This window comes from Rhinoraja longicauda, chromosome 38 (genome assembly GCF_053455715.1).
Source record: "Rhinoraja longicauda isolate Sanriku21f chromosome 38, sRhiLon1.1, whole genome shotgun sequence".
NCBI lineage: Eukaryota > Metazoa > Chordata > Chondrichthyes > Rajiformes > Arhynchobatidae > Rhinoraja > Rhinoraja longicauda.
Window position 1 is genome coordinate 9,629,565 of NC_135990.1, and position 21,318 is coordinate 9,650,882.

At 43.5% G+C, this 21,318-nt stretch overlaps 1 protein-coding gene across 4 annotated transcripts in view; it reads right to left on the reverse strand.

The window, feature by feature from the left end:
* ppip5k1a (diphosphoinositol pentakisphosphate kinase 1a) overlaps window positions 1-20,763 on the reverse strand; it is a 160,231-nt gene extending 139,468 nt beyond the window's left edge. For 3 of the 4 annotated variants that reach the window (XM_078430059.1, XM_078430056.1, XM_078430060.1), the window contains exons 1-2: window positions 20,648-20,763; window positions 55-507 (exon numbers count right to left, since the gene is read on the reverse strand). In XM_078430059.1, coding sequence (XP_078286185.1) covers window positions 55-198 — 144 coding nt within the window. In that variant the 5' untranslated portion in view covers window positions 199-507; window positions 20,648-20,763. Of the gene's footprint in view, window positions 1-54; window positions 508-20,592; window positions 20,628-20,647 lie in introns of those variants that run through there. The other variant, XM_078430058.1, reaches the window with a different exon arrangement.
* Window positions 20,764-21,318: the final 555 nt, after the last annotated feature.

Sequence of the window (21,318 nt, forward strand, 5' to 3'; positions counted from 1 at the left end):
ATTAGCAGAAACGATTCAAAGTGAGCAAAGTTGATAGCGTTAAGAGTTCCTCACCGAGTCAGAGTCATTCTCATCATCGTAACGGTCACGGTCTTCTGCCTTCATGTTTGATTCCAGGTTGTCAATTTCATCCTCCTCGCATCCAACAAAGAATTTAGGAGCCGAGTGACCCCCCTCAAAAGAGGTGGGGGTTGTCATGACAACCTGGTTGACCTTTCATCACGGATATTAGTCAGAGTTTAAAAAAAGAGGGAGAGTGAAAACAAGACAGCACCGAGAGAGAGAGATAACTAAACTTCCCATAGTACTAATACGAGCTTTGGTATCATCGCTATTCCAGTGATTTGCTGAGTCAACGATCTGCCCTTAGAGCACAGTCCAGGTCTTGAACACACGTGGTATTTCAGTGCAACCACAGGCTTGCATAGGCGGAGCCTAAGTAGAAATTTCCTTAGGCAAAGTTTCGTCCTGCAAGCTCCGTGAAACTCCTCTCAAGATTAACTGTGCCTGAAAGAAAACAGAAGTGGAAACAAAGAATAAGTTATTTTAACAGCAGTCACTGCATGCTTCAAAAGATCCATCATTGTACCGGTGCCAAAGAATGCCTCTCCAGCGTGTTTAAATGACTACCGACCGGTGGCCCTCACCTCGGTTGTCATGAAATGCTTGGAGAGGCTAGTCAAGAAGCACATCTGCGCCCTCCTTCCTCGCAACATGGACCCACTACAGTTCGCATACCGTCCGAACAGGTCCACGGCTGATGCGGTCTCCCAGGTTCTACACACCGCTCTCTCTCATCTGGACAGCCAGGGGGGCTATGTGAGGATGCTGTTCATTGACTTTAGTTCAGCATTCAACACAATAGTCCCCAGCAGACTGGTTGAGAAGCTGCTGGAACTGGGGCTTAGCACCCCTCTGTGTGCCTGGGTCCTGGACTTTCTCACTGCCAGGCCCCAAGTGGTCAGGATGGGGGAACACACATCTAGCTCCCTCACCCTGAACATAGGATCCCCCCAGGGCTGCGTGCTTAGCCCCCTACTGTACTCCCTGTACACACATGACTGTAGGGCCAGGTTCAGCTCAAACTCCATCATCAAGTTTGCTGATGACACTGTGGTGGTGGGCCGGATCTCCAACAACGATGAGAAGGCCTACCGGGAGGAGGTGGCTGATCTGGCACTCTGGTGTCAGGACAATAGCCTCCTCTTGAATGTCACTAAAACAAAGGAGCTGATTGTGGACTTCAGAAGGGCTAAACATCCAAGGACGTACACGCCACTGGAGATAAATGGGTCTATTGTGGATAGGGTGAGCAGTTTCAAATACTTGGGAGTCCGCATCGCAGAGGATCTGACGTGGGCAACGCACATTGCCGCACTGGTGGGTAAGGCTAAGCAGCGCCTTTACCACCTTAGACAACTGAGGAAATTCAGAGTGTCGCTGAGGATCCTTCATTGCTTCTACTCTGGGGCTGTAGAGAGCATCCTGTCCGGCAACATTACAGTCTGGTTTGGGAACAGCTCTGCCCAGGACAGGATGGCCCTGCAGAGAGTAGTGCGTTCGGCAGAACGCACCATGGGAACTACACTCGTCCCCCTGCAGGACCTATACATCAGGAGGTGCAGATCCAGAGCAAGCAAGATCATGAGGGACCCCTGCCACCCCAGTAACGGACTGTTCCAGATGCTACGGTCAGGCAAACGCCTCCGCTGTCACGCTGTGAAAACGGAGAGGATGAGACGGAGCTTCTTCCCACAGGCCATCAGGACTGTCAACTTTGATAACCCCAGAGACTAAATTTTTGTCGACACTTTTTGTGCTATGTTTAGTAACTTATTAACTTTATTTATATGCTGTAACTGTAATTCTTTTTGTGCACAACCCGCAGGCATTGCCACTTTCATTTCACTGCACATCGAGTATGTGTATGTGACAAATAAATTTGACTTGACTTGACTTGACTTGACTTAAATATTTTACTTGTATACAGACTTTAATATCACTTACTACCTTGCATCAATTCATTCAACATAGAACAGTACAGCACAAGTACAGGCCCTTCGACACCACAACATCTGTACAGACAGGATGCCAAGACTGTCCTTTATCTATCTGCACATAATCCATATCCCTCCAAACCCATATGCCTATCCAAAAGTCTCATACCACTCAATGCCTCTATCTGCCTCAACCACCCTCACCACCTCCCAAAAAAAGATACCCCACACATCTCTTTTAAACTCAGCCCCGCTCCCTTAGTATTTGTCTTTCCATCCTTGAAAAAAAGTTCCGACCATCTATGCCCCTCACAATTTTATATACTTTTATCAGGTCTCCCCACCTCCAGTGTTCCAGAGAAAACAATCCAAGTTTGTCTGAAATCAGGACATCAGCATGGCCCAGCACCTGCCAATTCACCTGGACGAGAGATCAAACTGGACCTTGCACTCAGTGGTTCAATGCAGTTCTTTGGAACCCACCCACTGAAAAGACGCAGCTATTTTTACCAACCATCAGAAGGTACAAAACAACGCAAAGTGGTACACTATACTTCGATCAAGCCTCCATCACCAGCCGTAAACATCTTGCACATCCTCACCCGTACATAGAACTCATACCATCAAAGGGCGGCATGGTGGGACAGTGGTAGAGCTGCTGTGTTACAGCGCCAGAGACTCGGGTTCGATCCTGACCACAGGTGCTTTCTGTACAGATTTTGTACATTCTCCCCGCGACGGCGTGGGTTTTTTTCTGGGTACTCCGGTTTCCTCCCACACTCCAATGACGTACAGGTTTATAAGTTAATTGGCTTGGTAAAATTGTTAATTGTCCCGAGTGTGTGTAGAATATGCAGGGATCGCAGTTCAGCACGGAATCAGTGGCCCTAAGGCCCCGTTTCCACGCTGTGTTTTTAATCTAAAGTACAGAACTCAGCACATGGGTGATCATCGGTTACCACAGGATTTATGAAGTTTATTAATATTTGAGATTTGGTTGCCTCTTCGAACAATGAAATCTTAATGCCTTTCTCTCCCCTTACTTGTTTCTATGGTGTTTAATTTAAATTAGAAATTCACCCCCTTCAGTAGCGGCCATTTCCTCCAATGACAGAGAAATATCAATCGGTGATAAATTAAATGTCCTCTTATTTTGTGAATTTACACCCATTGGTAACGCAACCATACTATCTCAGTCATACCCAAGCTGCTGGCAGACAGAGTAACCTTTCATCACATTAGTGAGAGCTGCAATTGAAACCACACTCCAGAGGATCAGCAAGACAGCGAGTGTTAACTGATGATCCACACCAAACCTTATCCATTTTAATTAAGTGCTGGAATAACTCAGCAGGTCAGGCAGCATCTCCAGAGGACATGCATAAGCAACATTTCTGCTCGGGAACCTCCTTATCTCCAGAGATGTTGCCTGACCCACTGAGTGACTCCAGCATTTTGTGTCTTTTTTTTGTAAACCAGCATCTTGTGTCTATCCATTTGAACAATATTTTGCATCCTACTGGAAAACACACGTTGGTCAGCATCCCAGTGTAATACTTGTCAGTGTGATACTGTCATTGGCAAGACTGAAATGACTGTCAGATGGACATTTCTAAAGCACCTTACAGATATCTTTTAGTATGCACGAAAACACTTTAGAGTCAAAGTGTAGCTACTATTGCATATTAGGAACACAACAGGCAATACATGAAGATTTATTTTTAGAGATACAGCGCAGAAACAGGCCCTTCGGCCCACCGGGTCCGCGTCGCCCAGCGATCCCCGCACATTAACACTATCCTACTAGGGACAATTTTTTTAATTTTTTTTTTACATTTGCCAAGCCAATTAACCTACAAACCTGTACGCCTTTGGAGTACGCAGGTCACGGGGAGAACGTACAAACTCCGTACAGACAGCACCCGTAGTCAGGTTCGAACCCGAGTCGACGGCGCTGCATTCACTGTAAGGCGGTAACTCTACCGCTGCACCACCGTGCCGAAAGATGCTCGCTAAACAATTGGTATCGTGATATTGATCAGACATTCTGATTAATGACTATGGTACACCTTTAGACTAGAAATACTGTACGGAAACAGGCCACGCTGACCAGTGCTCACCCCATACACTAGCATTATCCTATACATTAGGGACAATTTAAAATTTTACCGACGCCAAGTAACCGACAAACCTCTCCGTCTTTGGAGAGTGGGAGGAAGTCAGAGTACCCGGAGAAAACCCACGCAGTCCGAGGGAGAACGTACAAACTCCGTACGGACAGCATCTGTAGTCAGGATCGAACCCGAGTCTCTGGTGCGGCAAGGCAGCAATTGTACCACTGTATCACTGATCCTGACTACGCGTGCTGTAATGTACGGAGTTTGTACATTCTCCCCGTGACCTGCGTGGGTTTTCTCCGAGATCTTCGGTTTCCTCCCACACTCCAAAGACGTACAGGTTTGTAGGTTAATTGGGTGGGCAAATGTAAAAAAAATTGTCCCTAGTGGGTGTAGGGTAGTGTTAATTTGCGGGGATCACTGGGCGGTGCGGACCCGGTGGGCCGAAGGGCCTGTTTCTGCGCTGTATCTCTAAATCTAAAAAAAAATCTAAATCTAATTATGTAGAAGAGAAAGTGTCAATAGGTGGACAGAGTGATGAAAAGGGTGTTTAAACACTCTTGCCTCCAGCTGTCAGAGCACTGAGTATAGGAGTTGGGACATCTTATGACAGTCAAATAAGGAATTGCTAAGACCACATTTGGAGTACTGGCTACAGATATAGGGTGCTGTTAAATTACAAAAGAATATTATATGGACTGGAGTGCTGAGTTATAAGGAGAACCTGGAAATGCTAGGGCTTTTTATCCTGGAGCATGGAAGGATGATCTTACAAGCATATAAACATAGGAGGACGAGGGATGACCTTGCAAACACATACAAAGCCATTAGAGGCATGGGTAAGGCAAATAGCCATAGTCCTTTCACCCCAGAGCAAAGGAGTCTAAAATTAGGTCATAGATTTAAGATGAGAAGGAAAAGATTTAAAAGGGACCCAAGGGATAGCTTTTTAACACAGAGGCTACATAGAATGAGGAAGTGGCATAGGCAGAAACAATTACATTTAAAAGACTCTTGGATAGAAAATGTTGAGGGTTATTTGGGCCAGGAGCAAACAAGACTAGCTTAGTTAGTCAACTTGGTCAGCAAGGATGTTGGACCGTAGGGCATATTTCCAAGCTGTATTGCTCTATGACTAACTCAGCCAGTCACATGGCATCTGCAGACAGAGAAACCAGTTAAAGTGTCAAGTTAGGGAACCTACCTCAGGTGGAAGGAAGATTGGAGCGTTTACCAGGATTAAGGACGACTCTCAAAATACTTCCAGAGGATCTTTAATATACATTTGAGATCCCAAACCAAGCCTCACCTCAGTTCCCCCACTGCTATAATGGAGTGTCAGCAGAGATTTTGCACAAGCCACACTCAATACTACTTTGCACTTTTATTGCAGCCACCATAAACCAAAGTTCTTCAGGATTTTCTGTGAAACACAAACCCACTTCTCAAACTTTTCGTCCAAAACACATTGAAGATTTCACAGGAGTATGGTGTTCCGATACAACTTTGCAGACACGAGAAACTTAAAATGCACTACTGAAAACGTGTCAGTGCTTTGCACAGTGGAACCACAATGCCGACTGGTAAAACATTTGTGGCTGCAAAATCATTGCATCAGCAGTCACAAATCATGCTAATTACAAACCCAAGCAATAAACCAGCAGATTCCCAGAGTTAGCAACATTGCTTCTGCCCTTTCTGATGATTCAGCACGGAGACGAGAAGAGCGTGACTAACTGCGCCCTCGATGTTTTTACCATGGCTCCTAATAAGGCAAGGATAATATTGCACCTTTAATTTAAAGGCTCCAGCTTGTCCCATTACTACTTAGTCTATGGGGAAAAAAATCTCGCCTCCTTCCCTGCCCAGGAGACAGTAAATTGAACATCATGTGACAACTGGTGGCCCACCACCACAGCCAATTCCTGTAATACCCTACACACCTCCAGTACATTAGGGTGCGAGGAGGGAGCATGGGGAAAATGGGAGAAAATAAAGTACTGCGTCATAATTGATCTGCAGCAGAAATTTCAAACCCCTTGAAGAAATATGCCAATCATATTTTATTAAATCAAGTTAACTCACACTAAAAGAATATACATTCTTGTCATCTAAGTTTCCAAGAGTAACTATTAGAGTATCCATAATCACATTGTTGGGTAGATCCTTAGTGGCTATAATGCTGAATTAGATTCAGAGATACCACGCGGAAACAGGCCCTTCGGCCCACCAGGTCCGCACCGCCCAGCGATCCCCGCACATTAACACTATCCTACACATACTAGGGACAATTTTTTTTAAACATTTGCCCAGCCAATTAACCTACAAACCTGTACGTCTTTGGAGTGTGGGAGGAAACCGAAGATCTCGGAGAAAACCCACGCAGGTCACGGGGAGAACGTACAAACTCCGTACAGACGGCGCCCGTAGTCAGGATCGAACCCGAGTCTCCGGCGTTGCATTCGCTGTAAGGCAGCAACTCTACTGCTGCGCCACTGTGCCGCCCTTTAGGCATTTCAGCTGCCTTCCCCTATCATTCATTGTCTTGGATCACAACTTATTCCCTCTCCCATTTCTTTGCTGTGTAGTTTTTTTAAATGTGGAAGTATTGCAGGCAAATTAACTGATTATTAATTATATCCTTCACACTATCAACCATTTCAACATCAGCCATCCTCTATCACATTATACCTGTTCTTGAAACATCCATCAACAATCTGTTACTTTGAAACAGCATTGCTCTACTATACAGTATCCCATTCTCAACGTGAAGTGAACACATTCAGATATCCAGTGTTGCATTTCAACTCCAAAGCAGTGCTGCGCACGGCGACACCTGCTTTTATTGACTGGCTCTGCCTCCGACCACATCCAAATTAATGAATGCTCATTAAAAGACACAATGCGCTGGAGCAACTCAGCGGGTCATGCAGCATTTCTGGACAACATGGATGACGTTTCGGGTCAGAATCTTTCTTCAGACTACAGAATTCACATCCGTGCTTCGAAATATGTTCAGATCACTCCTCTGTCTCTAATCTCCTACACTGTGACAACCCTTTCTAGATATCTGACCTCCAGCATTTGTCCTTCTGCACATCCCTCATATGATTCATACTGAAACAGGTGGCCATGCCTTCAGCTGCCAAAGCTCGATACTCTAATTTCCCCTCTCTTTGATCAAGCCTTTGGACATCTTTCGTATTATGTAGCTCAAGGTCTAACTATACTCCTGTGAAGTAGCCTTGGGATATTTCGCTATGTTAAAAGCTGCCATGTAATCTGGAGTTGACAATGAAATCAGGAGCAGAATAATTATTTGACCTTTCCTTCTATTTCAGGCATATGTTGACCTTTCCTTCTATTTCAGGCAGATGTTGCCAAACATACCTCCTCTATAGTCATTCTCTTGAAAATTAGATTATCCAAAACAGGCACCAACATTTGGCAAATTATTGACTGCATATTTTAAACATGGTTGGGCACCATTAACCTTTAGGGGATAAATGTCCTTTTCTTTGCTCGATACACTAACCCAGTTGCAAGCAAAACACAATACAGCAAATCATCGTTTTTATAGATCTCTTTATAACAGATTTCAGTTATAGTGGACAGACCTACCGAACTTCTGCGCCAGGTCGAAAAGCGACTTCGACACCGGGCCGAACCTGCTGATGCCAGCTCCTACAGCTTCCTCAGCCGCACCTACCACCACCACCTGTATTGCTGTATTGAGACCTTGGAGCTTTGTAGCTTAGGGCAGGCAAGGCTATGCTTTAATGTTTCAGCTGTAAAAAAAGGCACCTGGGCCAGTCCAGTTCTTCCTCAATCTAAATTTTATGGTAGGTCTCCATACAAAATGCCATTTATCACACTTGGTTATCGCGGACAATCTACAATTACAGGCAGCATTCCCCCTGTCATGGTTCCTTATAACGAGGGTTTACTGTACAGTTAACTATGCAGAAACTGTAGCTACCAGTGAGAATTGTAAACTGATCCCAATCAGATTGTGAGCGTCGTTTCTCTTGCACTTCAATCTCTTTGACTTCACATCACGATATGCTAATAAAAAAAGTACTTTGTCAGATAATCATGCAAACAAGCCCATCATGATAAACTGAAATAATAAATAGAAAATAGTAGGAAAACTCACAGGTCATACAGCATCTTTAGAATGAGAAATAGAATTCATGACCATTCATCAGCAAGTGAAACGAGAGCTTTTAGACCCCAACTTTAATGTTTCATAGTGATAGTTTAATGCTTTGAAGGAATAAGGTGGAATATAAGCTGCAAAAGTCCAGCAGTTACTGAATCACATTGAAGAGTTGACATAATGGCAAGATATCTTTGTGTCAACTGCAAATATTGATGCAGTCATCAGAAGCAGTAATCTGGCTTGCACCACAAGTCATGCAATAAGAGAAAGAAGAATTTAAAGAAAGTGCGGAACTAAACTGGGAGTATTATTTCTGTTAACCAAACATCTAAAATGCACAACTTCTAAACTTCCTTAGTCACATTAATTCTTGGGGAGAAGGAATATTTTGTTTTAATTTCCACCCTGAATGGTCAACCTCTTAATTTGAGACCGTGATCCCTGATTGCAGACACCCCAACTAGGAGGTATATCAATTCCACATCTTCAGGAATTTGAATTTTTCAATACAAAGATCACTTCTCAGTATTCTAAACTCAAGACAGTACAGGGTCACCTGCTTAATTTCTCCTCATAGAAACAACCGGCCATTCTTGCAACCAACCGGGTCAATCTTCATTGTACTCCCTCTACTGCAAACATATGCCACTTTAGGCAAGAACTCAGGATCAGTACTCAGTCTGAAGAAGGATCTCGACCCGGATCATCACACATTCCTTCTCTCCAGAGATGCTGCCTGTCCCGTTGAGTTACACCAGTCTTTTGTGTCTATCTTCGGTTTAAACCAACATCTGCAATTCCTTCCGACACAATATTCCAGATACAGTCTCACCAAGGCTCTATATCACGGGAAGACACATCGCTGGAGTAACTCAGCACATTTGGCAGCAAAATGGAGAACATGGATAGGTGATGATATGCGTCGGGAAAGATTCTCCCCCATTCCCACCTACTACTAACTGTAAAACAACATTTTTTTTAAAGATCTGAGCATTCCAAGTATGTATTTAACTTTTATTAAAATTTGCTAACTTTTAGTTAGTTATTGGACTGAGGAGACCTCCTAGAGCCAATTAACAATAATAAACTGCTTCTTACATGCTATGCTGGAACAGCACCAAATGCCATAGTTGATCAGACAATTGCAAATATAGGCATTAACATGGGTGCCATTTTTTCAGATTTTTCAAATGTGGGTATCAGACGAATTTCATTTTTGCAAATTATCAGTGAAAAAATTACTGATCAATTTCCAGTACCAAGAATCATAAAGACAGAGGGTTACTTTGACGAGCAAGGTTCACTCACTTACACTGCACAAAGATAATAAATAATTAGCCAGATTTCCAAGAATATCTTCTAGAAAAGTTTCATGTGGATAGGATCAACCAAGTTGGATGTACAGCAGAGAAGGAGGCCTTTCCATCCATCCAGTACATGCTAAAACATGTTCTCCACTCAAGCTTTTTCCTATCTTGCAATACCTAAACCAGAGACACAAAAAGCTGGAGTAACTCAGCAGGTCAGGCAGCATCTCTGGAGAGAGGGAATGGGTGATGTTTCGGGTCAGAGTCTGAAGAAGGGTCTCAATCCAAAACATCACCCAGTCGTTCTCTCCAGAGATGCTGCCTGTCCAGCTGAGTTACTCCAACTTTTTATGTCTATCTTCAGTTTAAACATGCATTTGCAGTTCCTTCTTACCAATACCTGAACCAATGTGTTTTATTCCCGTCCCTTATACTTGTTGAGCCTTTACTTAAATACACCCATACTATTCCCCAATCTCTTCTTGTGGGAAAAAGTTTCAAATTATCACCACTTATTTGGTAAATGAGATTCTTCTGAATTTCCTGTTGGATAACTTGGTGAATATCTTATACTGTACTGATCGTCTCTAATTATGTTCTTCCCCACACTTCAGAGACATTCTTTATATAGTAACTCCCACCAAAACTTCACAATTTTGAAGACCACTGTTAAATCATCCCTCAGTCTTTTCTGAAGATGGAATATGATAGAATTGTCAAACTACCTTCTACAATATTAACTTTTTTTTCCACACGATACTAAACATATGCACCATCAGAAATCTCTGTTGTATATTTACCATAAACATTGACCTCTGATTTCCATGCAGGTGCTGAACAAGTCAAAATATCCAATTCACAGCTGAGCTCTATCTGCCTTTTATAGATTTACAATACTAAGTTTATTTTAAACACAGATTTCAGGGCTATGATTATAGAAATTGTTGTTTGTCAAGAGAAGTCTGTGACCAAAAATAATCTGGAAATTAGTGCAAAATATCATGAGCAATTCAGAATGCAGTTTTAGCTTTTTGATATATTACACAGCTCCACAGTAACATGGACAGAAAAATGAAAGGCTTACCAAACAAATGTATAAAATTACAATGGTTTACCTTAGACGACAGTGGGGGAAAAACAAATTAAATAAATTAAGCATCCCTTAAAATACACAGCAGCAACAGATTAATGGTTCAAATATAATTCACAGCAGATCATTTTGTGCTAACTTCCATTATAAAGTGTCGCACCCACCACACCTGTCCCAAACCCTTCACTTTAAAAAAGATTAAGGAATACCATCTTGGCCTGCTGAGTTTTATTTAAGGTTCTACCATATCCCAATTTATACTTGTTTGGGTGTTGAAGGAAATGTTCCAAAATATTAACCTGCCTCCCCCTTGCAAATATTAGTTCCAGCTATTATTTTTCATTCTGCTTTACTACTGTAAATAATAGAAACGTAATCCATTTCTAGTTAATGAGACTCATTACCAAGTTAAACGCTGCTTTGAATGTCATTGCTGGGAGGACACGGAAATACTGTGGTCCGTGTTTGATTGTTAAAAGGTCTGTCCAAGCACAAAGTGGAACAACTGCCCTTCAAATACTTATTTACGTTTCCTCTTGATTAAACAACCACAGTAGAACAAGCAGCTGAATGATTGCCATGAGCTTTCTCTTTAAAATTAGTGCGACCTACAAGTGGATTAGTCACTCGAGGTATTGCCAAAAGCTCAGCAGAAAAATCGACAGATTAGCAATTTCAGTAATGGAATCTGACATTATTATTTACAGCCAAATCACAGGAGAGTTTTGCAAAACTTTACTCAAATTCTAGGGACTGTTAAACTTATCTAGCAAGCACTTTAGTTTCAAGTACTCACAGTGATCCTGAGACTCCATGCCAGGACTGCTTTTACTGGGACACACGTAACACAATACCATAAGCTGCAGATGATGACCCAGCTAAAATATGGCAGCTGTTTAACATAACACTTTATCACTGACATTCTTTATAGTGTGAGCATTCCTAAATAATCCAAGACCAACATCCATCCTCTAGAGTAGAATAATGCAACATGAAAACAGCCCCTTGGAACTATGTCAAATTATCAAGCACTCGTTTAATTCTATTTAACCACCCCATCAACTCCCTCAAACTTCACAATCAAAACTGTTTAATTCCAATATCTACACACAACAGAACAAGGAAATTCTTAGTTGCAAGAGCATAACAGGCCTGTAAACACAATACATATAGTTAATATAATTTTAAACAAATATTGTGGTTATTAATTTTAAGTCCTTACGGCAACCAAAGACAGTTCACAGAAGTTCACAATTGAGATTAGTGTGGTGTAGTGTTCAAGAGCCTGATGGTTGCTGGGAAGAAGCTATTCTTGTACCTGATGGTCACGGTTTTCAAACTCCTGTACCTTCTTCCCGAGGGTAGGAGTAAAATGAGAGTGTGGCCAGGGTGGTGTTAGCCTTTGATGATATGGGCTGATTCTTCCATTCACCAAGCAAAGGGGGCAATTTACAGTGTCCAAGTGGTCTATGAACCCATGTCTTGCAATGTTTGGGGGAAACTAGAGCAATGAGAGAAAATTCAGAGAGAATGTGCACACTCCACAAAGATAACACCAAGGTCCAGATTGAACCCAGGCTATTAGAGCTGCTGCATCACAGCTCCACCAACTGTGCCACTGGGCTGCCCTAATCAATGCTGCTTTCAATCAGGACCCAGAAACACATCCTCATTGCAAAGGTCTCCAATTATATAATTGTAGAAAAATCATATTTAGGGTGTTGAAATCAAATGATACATCTGGGGTGACAGAGTGTTCCAATGTGATAACGCCTTCAAGCTTTATGAATAGCACAGCGTCTCGTTATGCATTTATTAATCTGTCCCTCGTCACCTCTCATGTGGGAGAATCCTTAGTTGCCATTTGTATATTGATTGTCCCTATCTGCCATGATTTCTGCAGCTGGAACTTAAAGATATAACCGTTACAGCAGTCTAAATGAAAGACAGAAACAGAGATATGGAGGTCACTGGAGAATAACACCCTTTTTTCCCCCCTCAGGACTGATAACAAGATTAGCAGATAAAATTCAAATGATGTGTGCATTGATAATATGGCAATTTGTTTAAAATAGGTTCGAGATCTATTGTTTCAAATCAAGAATAACTTTTCATACCACTTAAGCATTCACACTATATGCTGATTGACACTCTCAGGAGTGAGAGACACCTAGAGGGAGAGTGAAGGTTGTGCAGGTATTAGCACAAAGATTCACTGTCTGACAGTGCACATGTGCAACTTCCTGAGAATAAAGTTTAGTGTCATACACTTTGAAAGAGGGGAAAAAGAAATTCGAGAAGAATGTGGGATTCTTTAAAAGAGCAAAATGCTGGAAAGGAGAGAGCAGGAATTATTTTAAGATGCTTTAACTTTTGTGGCAAATGTCGCAAGGGGAACAATATGCTGGTCACTTGAGAAAGGAAGAGGTACACATCTCAAATACCATCTCACACTTTATTTTATACTAGACAAAGTGGACCCGTTGGGCCCAAACCTCTCCTGCATTGGTGCAGCACCCTGTCCTCCCCCCCCCCTCTCTCCTCAACCCCCCCTCCCCTCTCCCTTCTCCCCTCTCCCTTCTCCCCCACTCCCCCCTCCCTCCTCCCCTCACCCTCCTTTTAAACTTTTAAATGTGAATAACTAAAAAGATAACACCGATTTCAATAAAACTACTTGCATTATCACTAAAGTGACAATGGTGAGTAAGGTGGGCCTAAAATTGTTGCGCTATCGTGTGCCGTTTTGGCTGAAGTTCAGTCACAAACAAGATAACAAACGAGAGTTTTAGTATATAGATAGAGACGTGATGAATTGTAAAGCAACTACCATCATTTTACACTTGGGGCTGATTGAGATGTATGTAGTGTGTTTGTGCTGCACACTCCAAGTGTCGCTGAAACAATGGCACAAATCAACTACTGCAATGGAGCGATTCAGTGATGCACTTATGAGTTTAGATAAGCACAATGAAAGGAATAAAAGGATATGATGATAGGGAAAGTTAGATGAGGGTATAGAAGTCTTGTGTGGAACCTGAACATGACACGACTGGGCCAAATGCTACATTTCTGCAAACACCGTATAGTGTTTCCCATTTTGATCAACTTTCTGCATGATGCATCTTTCCTGGGGACAAGATAGATGAGCTTTATTGAGACAGTGTAATTAGGTCATTTCAACAACCAGCTCCTGCTCCACCAGCCCCAGAATGTTTGATAGGACAGTCTAGGAGGAGCATTACTTTATCGCTTACACTACCTTACATGTGTGAAAACTCAAAAGAACACTAGTATATTTGTTTAGGTACAGCACGGAAACAGGCCCTTCAGCCCAATGGGTCCACGCCGACCAGCGATCCCCGCATATTAACACTATCCTACACACACTAGGGACAATTTTTACATTTACCAAGCCAATTTACCTACAAACCCATTCCTTCTCTCCTGAGATGCTGCCTGACCTGCTGAGTTACTCCAGCATTTTGTGACATAAATACCTTTGATTTGTACCAGCATCTGCAGTTATTTTCTTACACTACTTACATACCTGTATATCTTTGGAGTGCGGGAAGAAACCGAAGATCTCGGAGAAAATCCACGCGGTCACGGGGAGATCGTACAAACTCCGTACAGACCGAACCCGGGTCTCTGACGTTGCAAGCACTGCACAGCAGCAACTGTACCGCTGCGCCACCATGCCACCCACTAGAGAGAGCATCAACCTGCAACTAGTTATGTTAAATAAACTGGGACTTTTAAATATTAATGTGCAACATCTAAAACATAAAACTTTTACGTGTGAAAACTCAAAAGAACACATAAAACATAAAACTTTTCAGGTTTACTTTAACTTGAGCACAAAAATGGAATTTAAAAGACCATCTACACATTTCCACCTAAAGTAGGCCACTGCAGTAAAACGCAGCAATACAACAGTCAAAGTTCAAGACACTAATGTACAAATATTCCCCATACAGGACATCTCCAGGAAATAAACTATGGACACTCCTACATACAAACTAGCTCCCATAATATTAAGTCTGTGGAGTTTGCAATGTTCTTCCTACGATCATAGGTTTCCTCAGTGTGCTCCGGTTTCTTCCCACATTCCAAAGACTGTAGGTTGCAGATTTGAGGGTTCATTGGCCTTTGTAGCTTCCCCTCTAGTTGTAGGGAGTGGATGAGAAAGTGGGATAACAGAACTGGTGTGAACAGGTGATCGATAGTCAGCGTGAACTCTGCGGGCTGAGGGCCTGTTAAGTGCAGCATCATTAAACTAAACTAGTTTTCTTGCTCTTTCTGCCTCTAATAATTATTCTTTCTTAGCAATCTATGTGCTTTGGATGCCATTCATTGTAACACTGTGGAGGTAGTTACCAAAGTATATTTTCTGATTTATAAATTGATTATAAAGTGTATATGTTGACCTATGGCGATTCATATAAACTGAACCAGTTTGCTATCTTGGCATAGCCTATAGTTTTATCTCCCGAGATTATATTCTTGTTTCAAATTTCAAGGAATTTGCTTTACCAGCATACCTGAACCATACAATAATAAATTAAACCAAGCTGAAATTTCAGCTACCCATTAGAATGAAAACAAATGCTGTCTCCTTTCAGTCAATGATTTAATGGTTTATGATCCAAAATCATATGAAATAATCCACGATCTCAATCCTTACAACAATGTACCCAAGCTCTCAACTGCTGTCTAATTATGAAACAATTTAAACTGTCTGAAGAAGGGTCTCGACCCGAAACGTCACCCATTCCTTCTCTCCTGAGATGCTGCCTGACCTGCTGAGTTACTCCAGCATTTTGTGAAACAATTTAAATATCTGCACAATTAAAAATAATGACATAAGACTGGATGATTGAAGAGCTGCCTAATAAAATTACCTAGATCCACAAAGAATTTACAAAGAATTTCCGTCACCTACAACGGGACCCCACTGGCCATATCTTCCCATCCCCTCTCCTTTCTGCGTTCCGCAGATACCGTTCCCTCCGTAACTCCCTGGTCCACTCGTCCCTTCTTGCCCAAACCACCCCATCCCCAGGCACTTTCCCCTGCAACCGCAGGAGATGCAACACCTGTCCCTTTACCTCCCCCCTCAACTCCATCCAAGGACCCAAACAGTCTTTCCAGGTGAGGCAGAGGTTCACCTACACCTCCTCCAACCTCATCTATTATATCCGCTGCTCTAGATGTCAACCTATTTACATCGGTGAAACCAAACGCAGGCTCGGCGATCGTTTCGCTCAACACCTTCGCTCAGTCTGCCTCAACCATCCTGATCTCCCGGTGGCTGAGCATTTCAACTCCCCCTCCCACTCCCAGTCTGACCTTTCTGTCATGGGCCTCCTCCAGTGCCATAGTGAGACCCACCGGAAATTGGAGGAACAGCACCTCATATTTCGCTTGGGCAGCTTGCAGCCCAGCGGTATGAACATTGACTTCTTCAACTTTAGATAGTTCCACTGTCCATCTCTTCCCCTCCCCCTTCCCAGTTCTCCCTCTATCTTCCTGTCTCCACCTATATCCTTCCTTTGTCCCGCCCACCTGACATCAGTCTGAAGAAGGGTTTCGACCCAAAACGTCACCCATTCATTCTCTCCCGAGATGCTGCCTGACCTGCTGAGTTACTCCAGCATTTTGTGAAATAAAAGAATTTACAATGCTGATTTAAATTCATACCACATCTTCCTTTATTTTCACCCACCCTAAGGTGTTGAGGTTTGCTGCTGGGTAACAGAACAAGTTTCTACTTCAGGTTACATACAATATTTCATATTCCACCTCATGAACTGTCCGAGGGAAGAGGTACATAAAGAAACTATATTTTACATCCCAACAATTAAATCAGTTATCAGGCAATTAAACCATTTTATCGCCAGCTAGAGAGTGGTCCTGACCTCCCATCTACCTCGTTGGAGACCTTTGAACTATCTTTAATCGGACTTTACCTTACACTAAAGGTTATAGCCTTTATCCTGTATCTATCTGTACATTGTGGACGGTTTGATTGTAACCATGTAATAGTCTGTTCACTGACTTGATAGCACATAGCAAAAAGCTTTTCACTATACCGTAGTACACATGACAATAATAAAATAAACTAAACCGAACTTCTTCCAAAGAAACTCATGGAATTGCAGCCACTGGACTATTGAGCAAAACACAAAGTACTGAAGGAACTTAGTGAGTCAGACAGCATCTGTGGAGCAAATAGACAGGCAACATTTCAGGTTTGGACCCTTCTTCGGACTCAGTGACTGAAGAATGATCTTGACCCAAAACATCGTATGTTGTTCCCTCCACAGATCCTGCTTGCCCTGCCGAGTTCCTTCAGCACTGTGTTTTTCTCTCAAAGAAAGATAAATATGTTTCACACCAGAATATCAAATAAGATATTGTACAGACATTGAACGACTTTTGAAATGTAGTTATTGTTGCAATTTAGGAAACCCAACAGACAACGTGTTTACTACAAGATGCACAGGAAATGTTAACATGGAAAAAAAAAAATAGGTTGCATGGAATGTCCAAGATTTAAAGTTAAATTCTCCCTTCTCTTCAGTCTCAGCCTCCAGAAATAATGAAGTATTATTTTTTAAATGGGATATTGTCATTGTTAACTTTATTTCTATTGTGCTTCACACAGGTTTGATGTGGGATTAAAATTCTCACTTCCATGACCCCTGTGGAAAAATAAACTCAGGAGCCTTCAGCGAGCTCTACCACAGCTACAATCACCACCACATATCCCCTGACCCTGAATACAACAGTTGAGACCAAAAGGAGCAATCTACACAACAATTGGGTAGGCACTAAACATAGTGTCTCTCCATAGATACTTAGCACAAACACTAAAAGCAGTGTACAACAATTCACCCAACTGCCCCATCAAGTTTCACCCACAGTATCTGTAGATCCCACAAGGGATTCATTACTCACTTCAGAACCCACTGAACTGTAGCGGAAGCAAGACTTCCTCTACCCCAAGAGACTGCCAACAGGGAAAATAACTAATATAATCAGAACCATAGCAATAAATGTGATAGCAGGACTGTGCACTATGATGCTCAACATATTATCAATCAAGTGGTTAAACCAAGTGTTTACATTCACACGCAAATTCATTCAGACCATCTAATTCTACAGAGCAAAGGTATTTATTCACAAAATGCTGGAGTAACTCAGCAGGTCAGGCAGCATCTCGGGAGAGAAGGAATGGGTGACGTTTCGGGTCGAAACGTCACCCATTCCTTCTCTCCCGACATGCTGCCTGACCTGCTGAGTTACTCCAGCATTTTGTGAATAAATACCTTTGATTTGTACCAGCATCTGCAGTTATCTTCTTATACATCTACAGACCCACATTTAAGGTGCTAACAATGTTAAAAAAATTAAAGCCTTTACAGCTTTCAAATTCAAATGATTCCTTTTATTGTCATTGTCTCAAAACAAAACATAACAATGAACAAACAATTACAGCAGCATAATATAAGAAAATAACTGCAGATGCTGGTACAAATTGATTTATTCACAAAATGCTGGAGTAACTCAGCAGGTCAGGCAGCATCTCGGGAGAGAAGGAATGGGTCTGAAGAAGGGTCTCGACCCGAAACGTCACCCATTCCTTCTCTCCCGAGATGCTGCCTGACCTGCTGAGTTACTCCAGCATTTTGTGAATAAATCAAAATTACAGCAGCATAAGTTAGTTTCGTCTTGTTTTCCACATGCCAAATGTGAGTTCAGTGATATTCACTTCCTGTTTATGATTATTTTGACAAAGTGAAAGAATTTCAAATAGCACGTCTTAAAAAAAGCGTCACAAAAAGTTCCAACCACCTGTCACAAACGTACAGCTACAGACTGAGAGTAACACTTCTTCTATGTTTTGAAAATGGAAATTGGCAGCTCTGACTGCCTGAAGTCAAGTAAAGCATGATTGTTTCACTTGTAATGGGACCATGCAAAAACGAAGACAGTAAACCTCTGAGCACCAAACATTCCTCAGAAAGCAAGTGGCAGGTGACAAAGTGGCTGGAAATCAGAGATATCCCCATCTTCAAAAGGGAAGGCACCATTTTGGATGGTGACTTAAAATGCCAACAATAAAGAATGCCAAGTCAAGTCAAGTTTATTTGTCACATACACCATGTGCAGTGAAATGAAAGTGGCAATGCCTGCGGATTGTGCAAAAAAAAAATACAATTACAGCATAAAAAATTAAAATTAATACATAAAAGAAAATTTAGTCCCTGGACTGAACTCTCTTTATTTATTTACTTATTTATCTATTTATTCATTTCCCTATGTTCTCTAAATCTCTGTAAAGCGTCTTTGAGTATATGAAAAGCGCTATATAAATGAAATGCATTATTATTATTATTATTATTATATTAAAATGCATTATTATTATTATTATTATTATTATATATAACACGCACAGCTGATATTTTCCACATCAATGCACAACACTCCAAATGATCTATTTGCAGTTTAAAATACATTTTAAAATTTGTCAATGTTTATCAATTTTACTAAAAATAACTCATTGTTAAAATATGTTTGAGCCCTCCCTCCCTCCCTCCTCCCTCCCTCCCTCCTCCCTCCCTCCCTCCCTCCCCCTCCTCTCCCTCCTCTCTCTCTCCCTCCCTCCCTCCTCTCTCCCTCTCTCCCTCCTCTCTCCCTCCTCTCTCTCTCCCTCCTCTCTCTCTCCTCCTCTCTCCCTCCCTCCTCTCTCCCTCCCTCCCTCCTCTCTCCCTCCCTCCCTCCTCCCTCCCTCCCTCCTCCCTCCCTCCCTCCTCCCTCCCTCCCTCCTCTCTCCCTCCCTCCTCTCTCCCTCCCTCCTCTCTCCCTCCCTCTCTCTCCCTCCCTCCTCTCTCCCTCCCTCCTCCCTCTCTCCCTCCTCCCTCCTCCCTCCCTCCCTCCCTCTCCCTCCCTCTCTCTCCCTCCCTCCTCTCTCCCTCTCTCCCTCCCTCCTCTCTCCCTCCCTCCTCTCTCCCTCCCTCCTCTCTCCCTCCCTCCTCTCTCCCTCTCTCCCTCCCTCCTCTCTCCCTCCCTCCTCCCTCCCTCCCTCCTCTCTCCCTCCCTCCTCTCTCCCTCCCTCCTCTCTCCCTCCCCTCTCCCTCCCTCTCTCTCCCTCCCTCCTCTCTCCCTCCCTCCTCTCTCCCTCCCTCCTCTCTCCCTCCCCTCTCCCTCCCTCTCTCTCCCTCCCTCCTCCCTCCCTCCCTCCCCTCTCCCTCCCTCCTCTCTCCCTCCCTCTCTCTCCCTCCCTCCTCTCTCCCTCTCTCCCTCCCTCCTCTCTCCCTCCCTCCTCTCTCCCTCCCTCCTCTCTCCCTCCCTCCTCTCTCCCTCTCTCCCTCCCTCCTCTCTCCCTCCCTCCTCCCTCCCTCCCTCCTCTCTCCCTCCCTCCTCTCTCCCTCCCTCCTCTCTCCCTCCCTCCTCTCTCCCTCCCCTCTCCCTCCCTCTCTCTCCCTCCCTCCTCTCTCCCTCCCTCCTCTCTCCCTCCCTCCTCTCTCCCTCCCTCTCTCTCCCTCCCTCCTCTCTCCCTCCCTCTCTCTCCCTCCCTCCTCTCTCCCTCCCTCTCTCTCCCTCCCTCTCTCTCCCTCCCTCCTCTCTCCCTCCCTCCTCTCTCCCTCCCTCCTCTCTCCCTCTCTCCCTCCCTCCTCTCTCCCTCCCTCCTCTCTCCCTCCCTCCCTCCCTCCCCCCTCCCTCCCCCCTCCCTCCTCTCTCCCTCCTCTCTCCCTCCTCTCTCTCTCCCTCCTCTCTCCCTCCTCCCTCCCTCCTCCCTCCTCCCTCCCTCCCTCCTCTCTCCCTCCTCTCCCTCCCTCTCTCCTCCCTCCCTCCCTCCTCCCTCCCTCCTCCCTCCTCCCTCCTCCCTCCCTCCCTCATTGTTCTCACTCACATTCAACATGACACATTGAATCTGCAGCTGCTGTATTTGAATACTGAGCACTCACTTCCCAGCAGAGATGGTTGATGTGGGAGTAAAGTTGCCCTCACTCTCTGCAGCCTCCATGTTGCCGCCTTCACTGGGCATTTAGGCCCCGCTTAGAAACGCCCTTGACAACCTCCCGGCCAACCGAACCTGCCACCGGAAGTATCCCGCCCAATGATTGACAACCTAACCTCTCGTTGCAGCCGGTGGGCGGGGACACAACCTGCCCGGGGGAACCGGCGAAACAGCGCCGGCCGGGCGCTCAGTGGCGTGGAGCATTACTGCAACCACCACAACCTGGCAATGGACAAGGTTGGGGTTACCCAACATTTTTTTTTTTTTTTTTTTTTTATATCAAAAAATACTTTATTCAAGTAATAAATATCATTTACAAAACATCTTTTTTAAACAAACCCATCCGACATTTCCGGAGGTTACATATTCAATACAGGCATTTACTTAGACATTTACATACATTTACCCAACATGACCATTGGCCTCTTACCAACCAAAATCTGGTGTGCACCCATTTCTCCCACTCTCCCACTATCCCACATCAAACAAACCACAGTCGGATAAATAGTGTAAGAAAATAACTGCAGATGTTGGTACAGTATAATAATAATAATAATGCATTTTATTTATATAGCGCTTTTCATATACTCAAAGACGCTTTACAGAGATTTTGAGAAC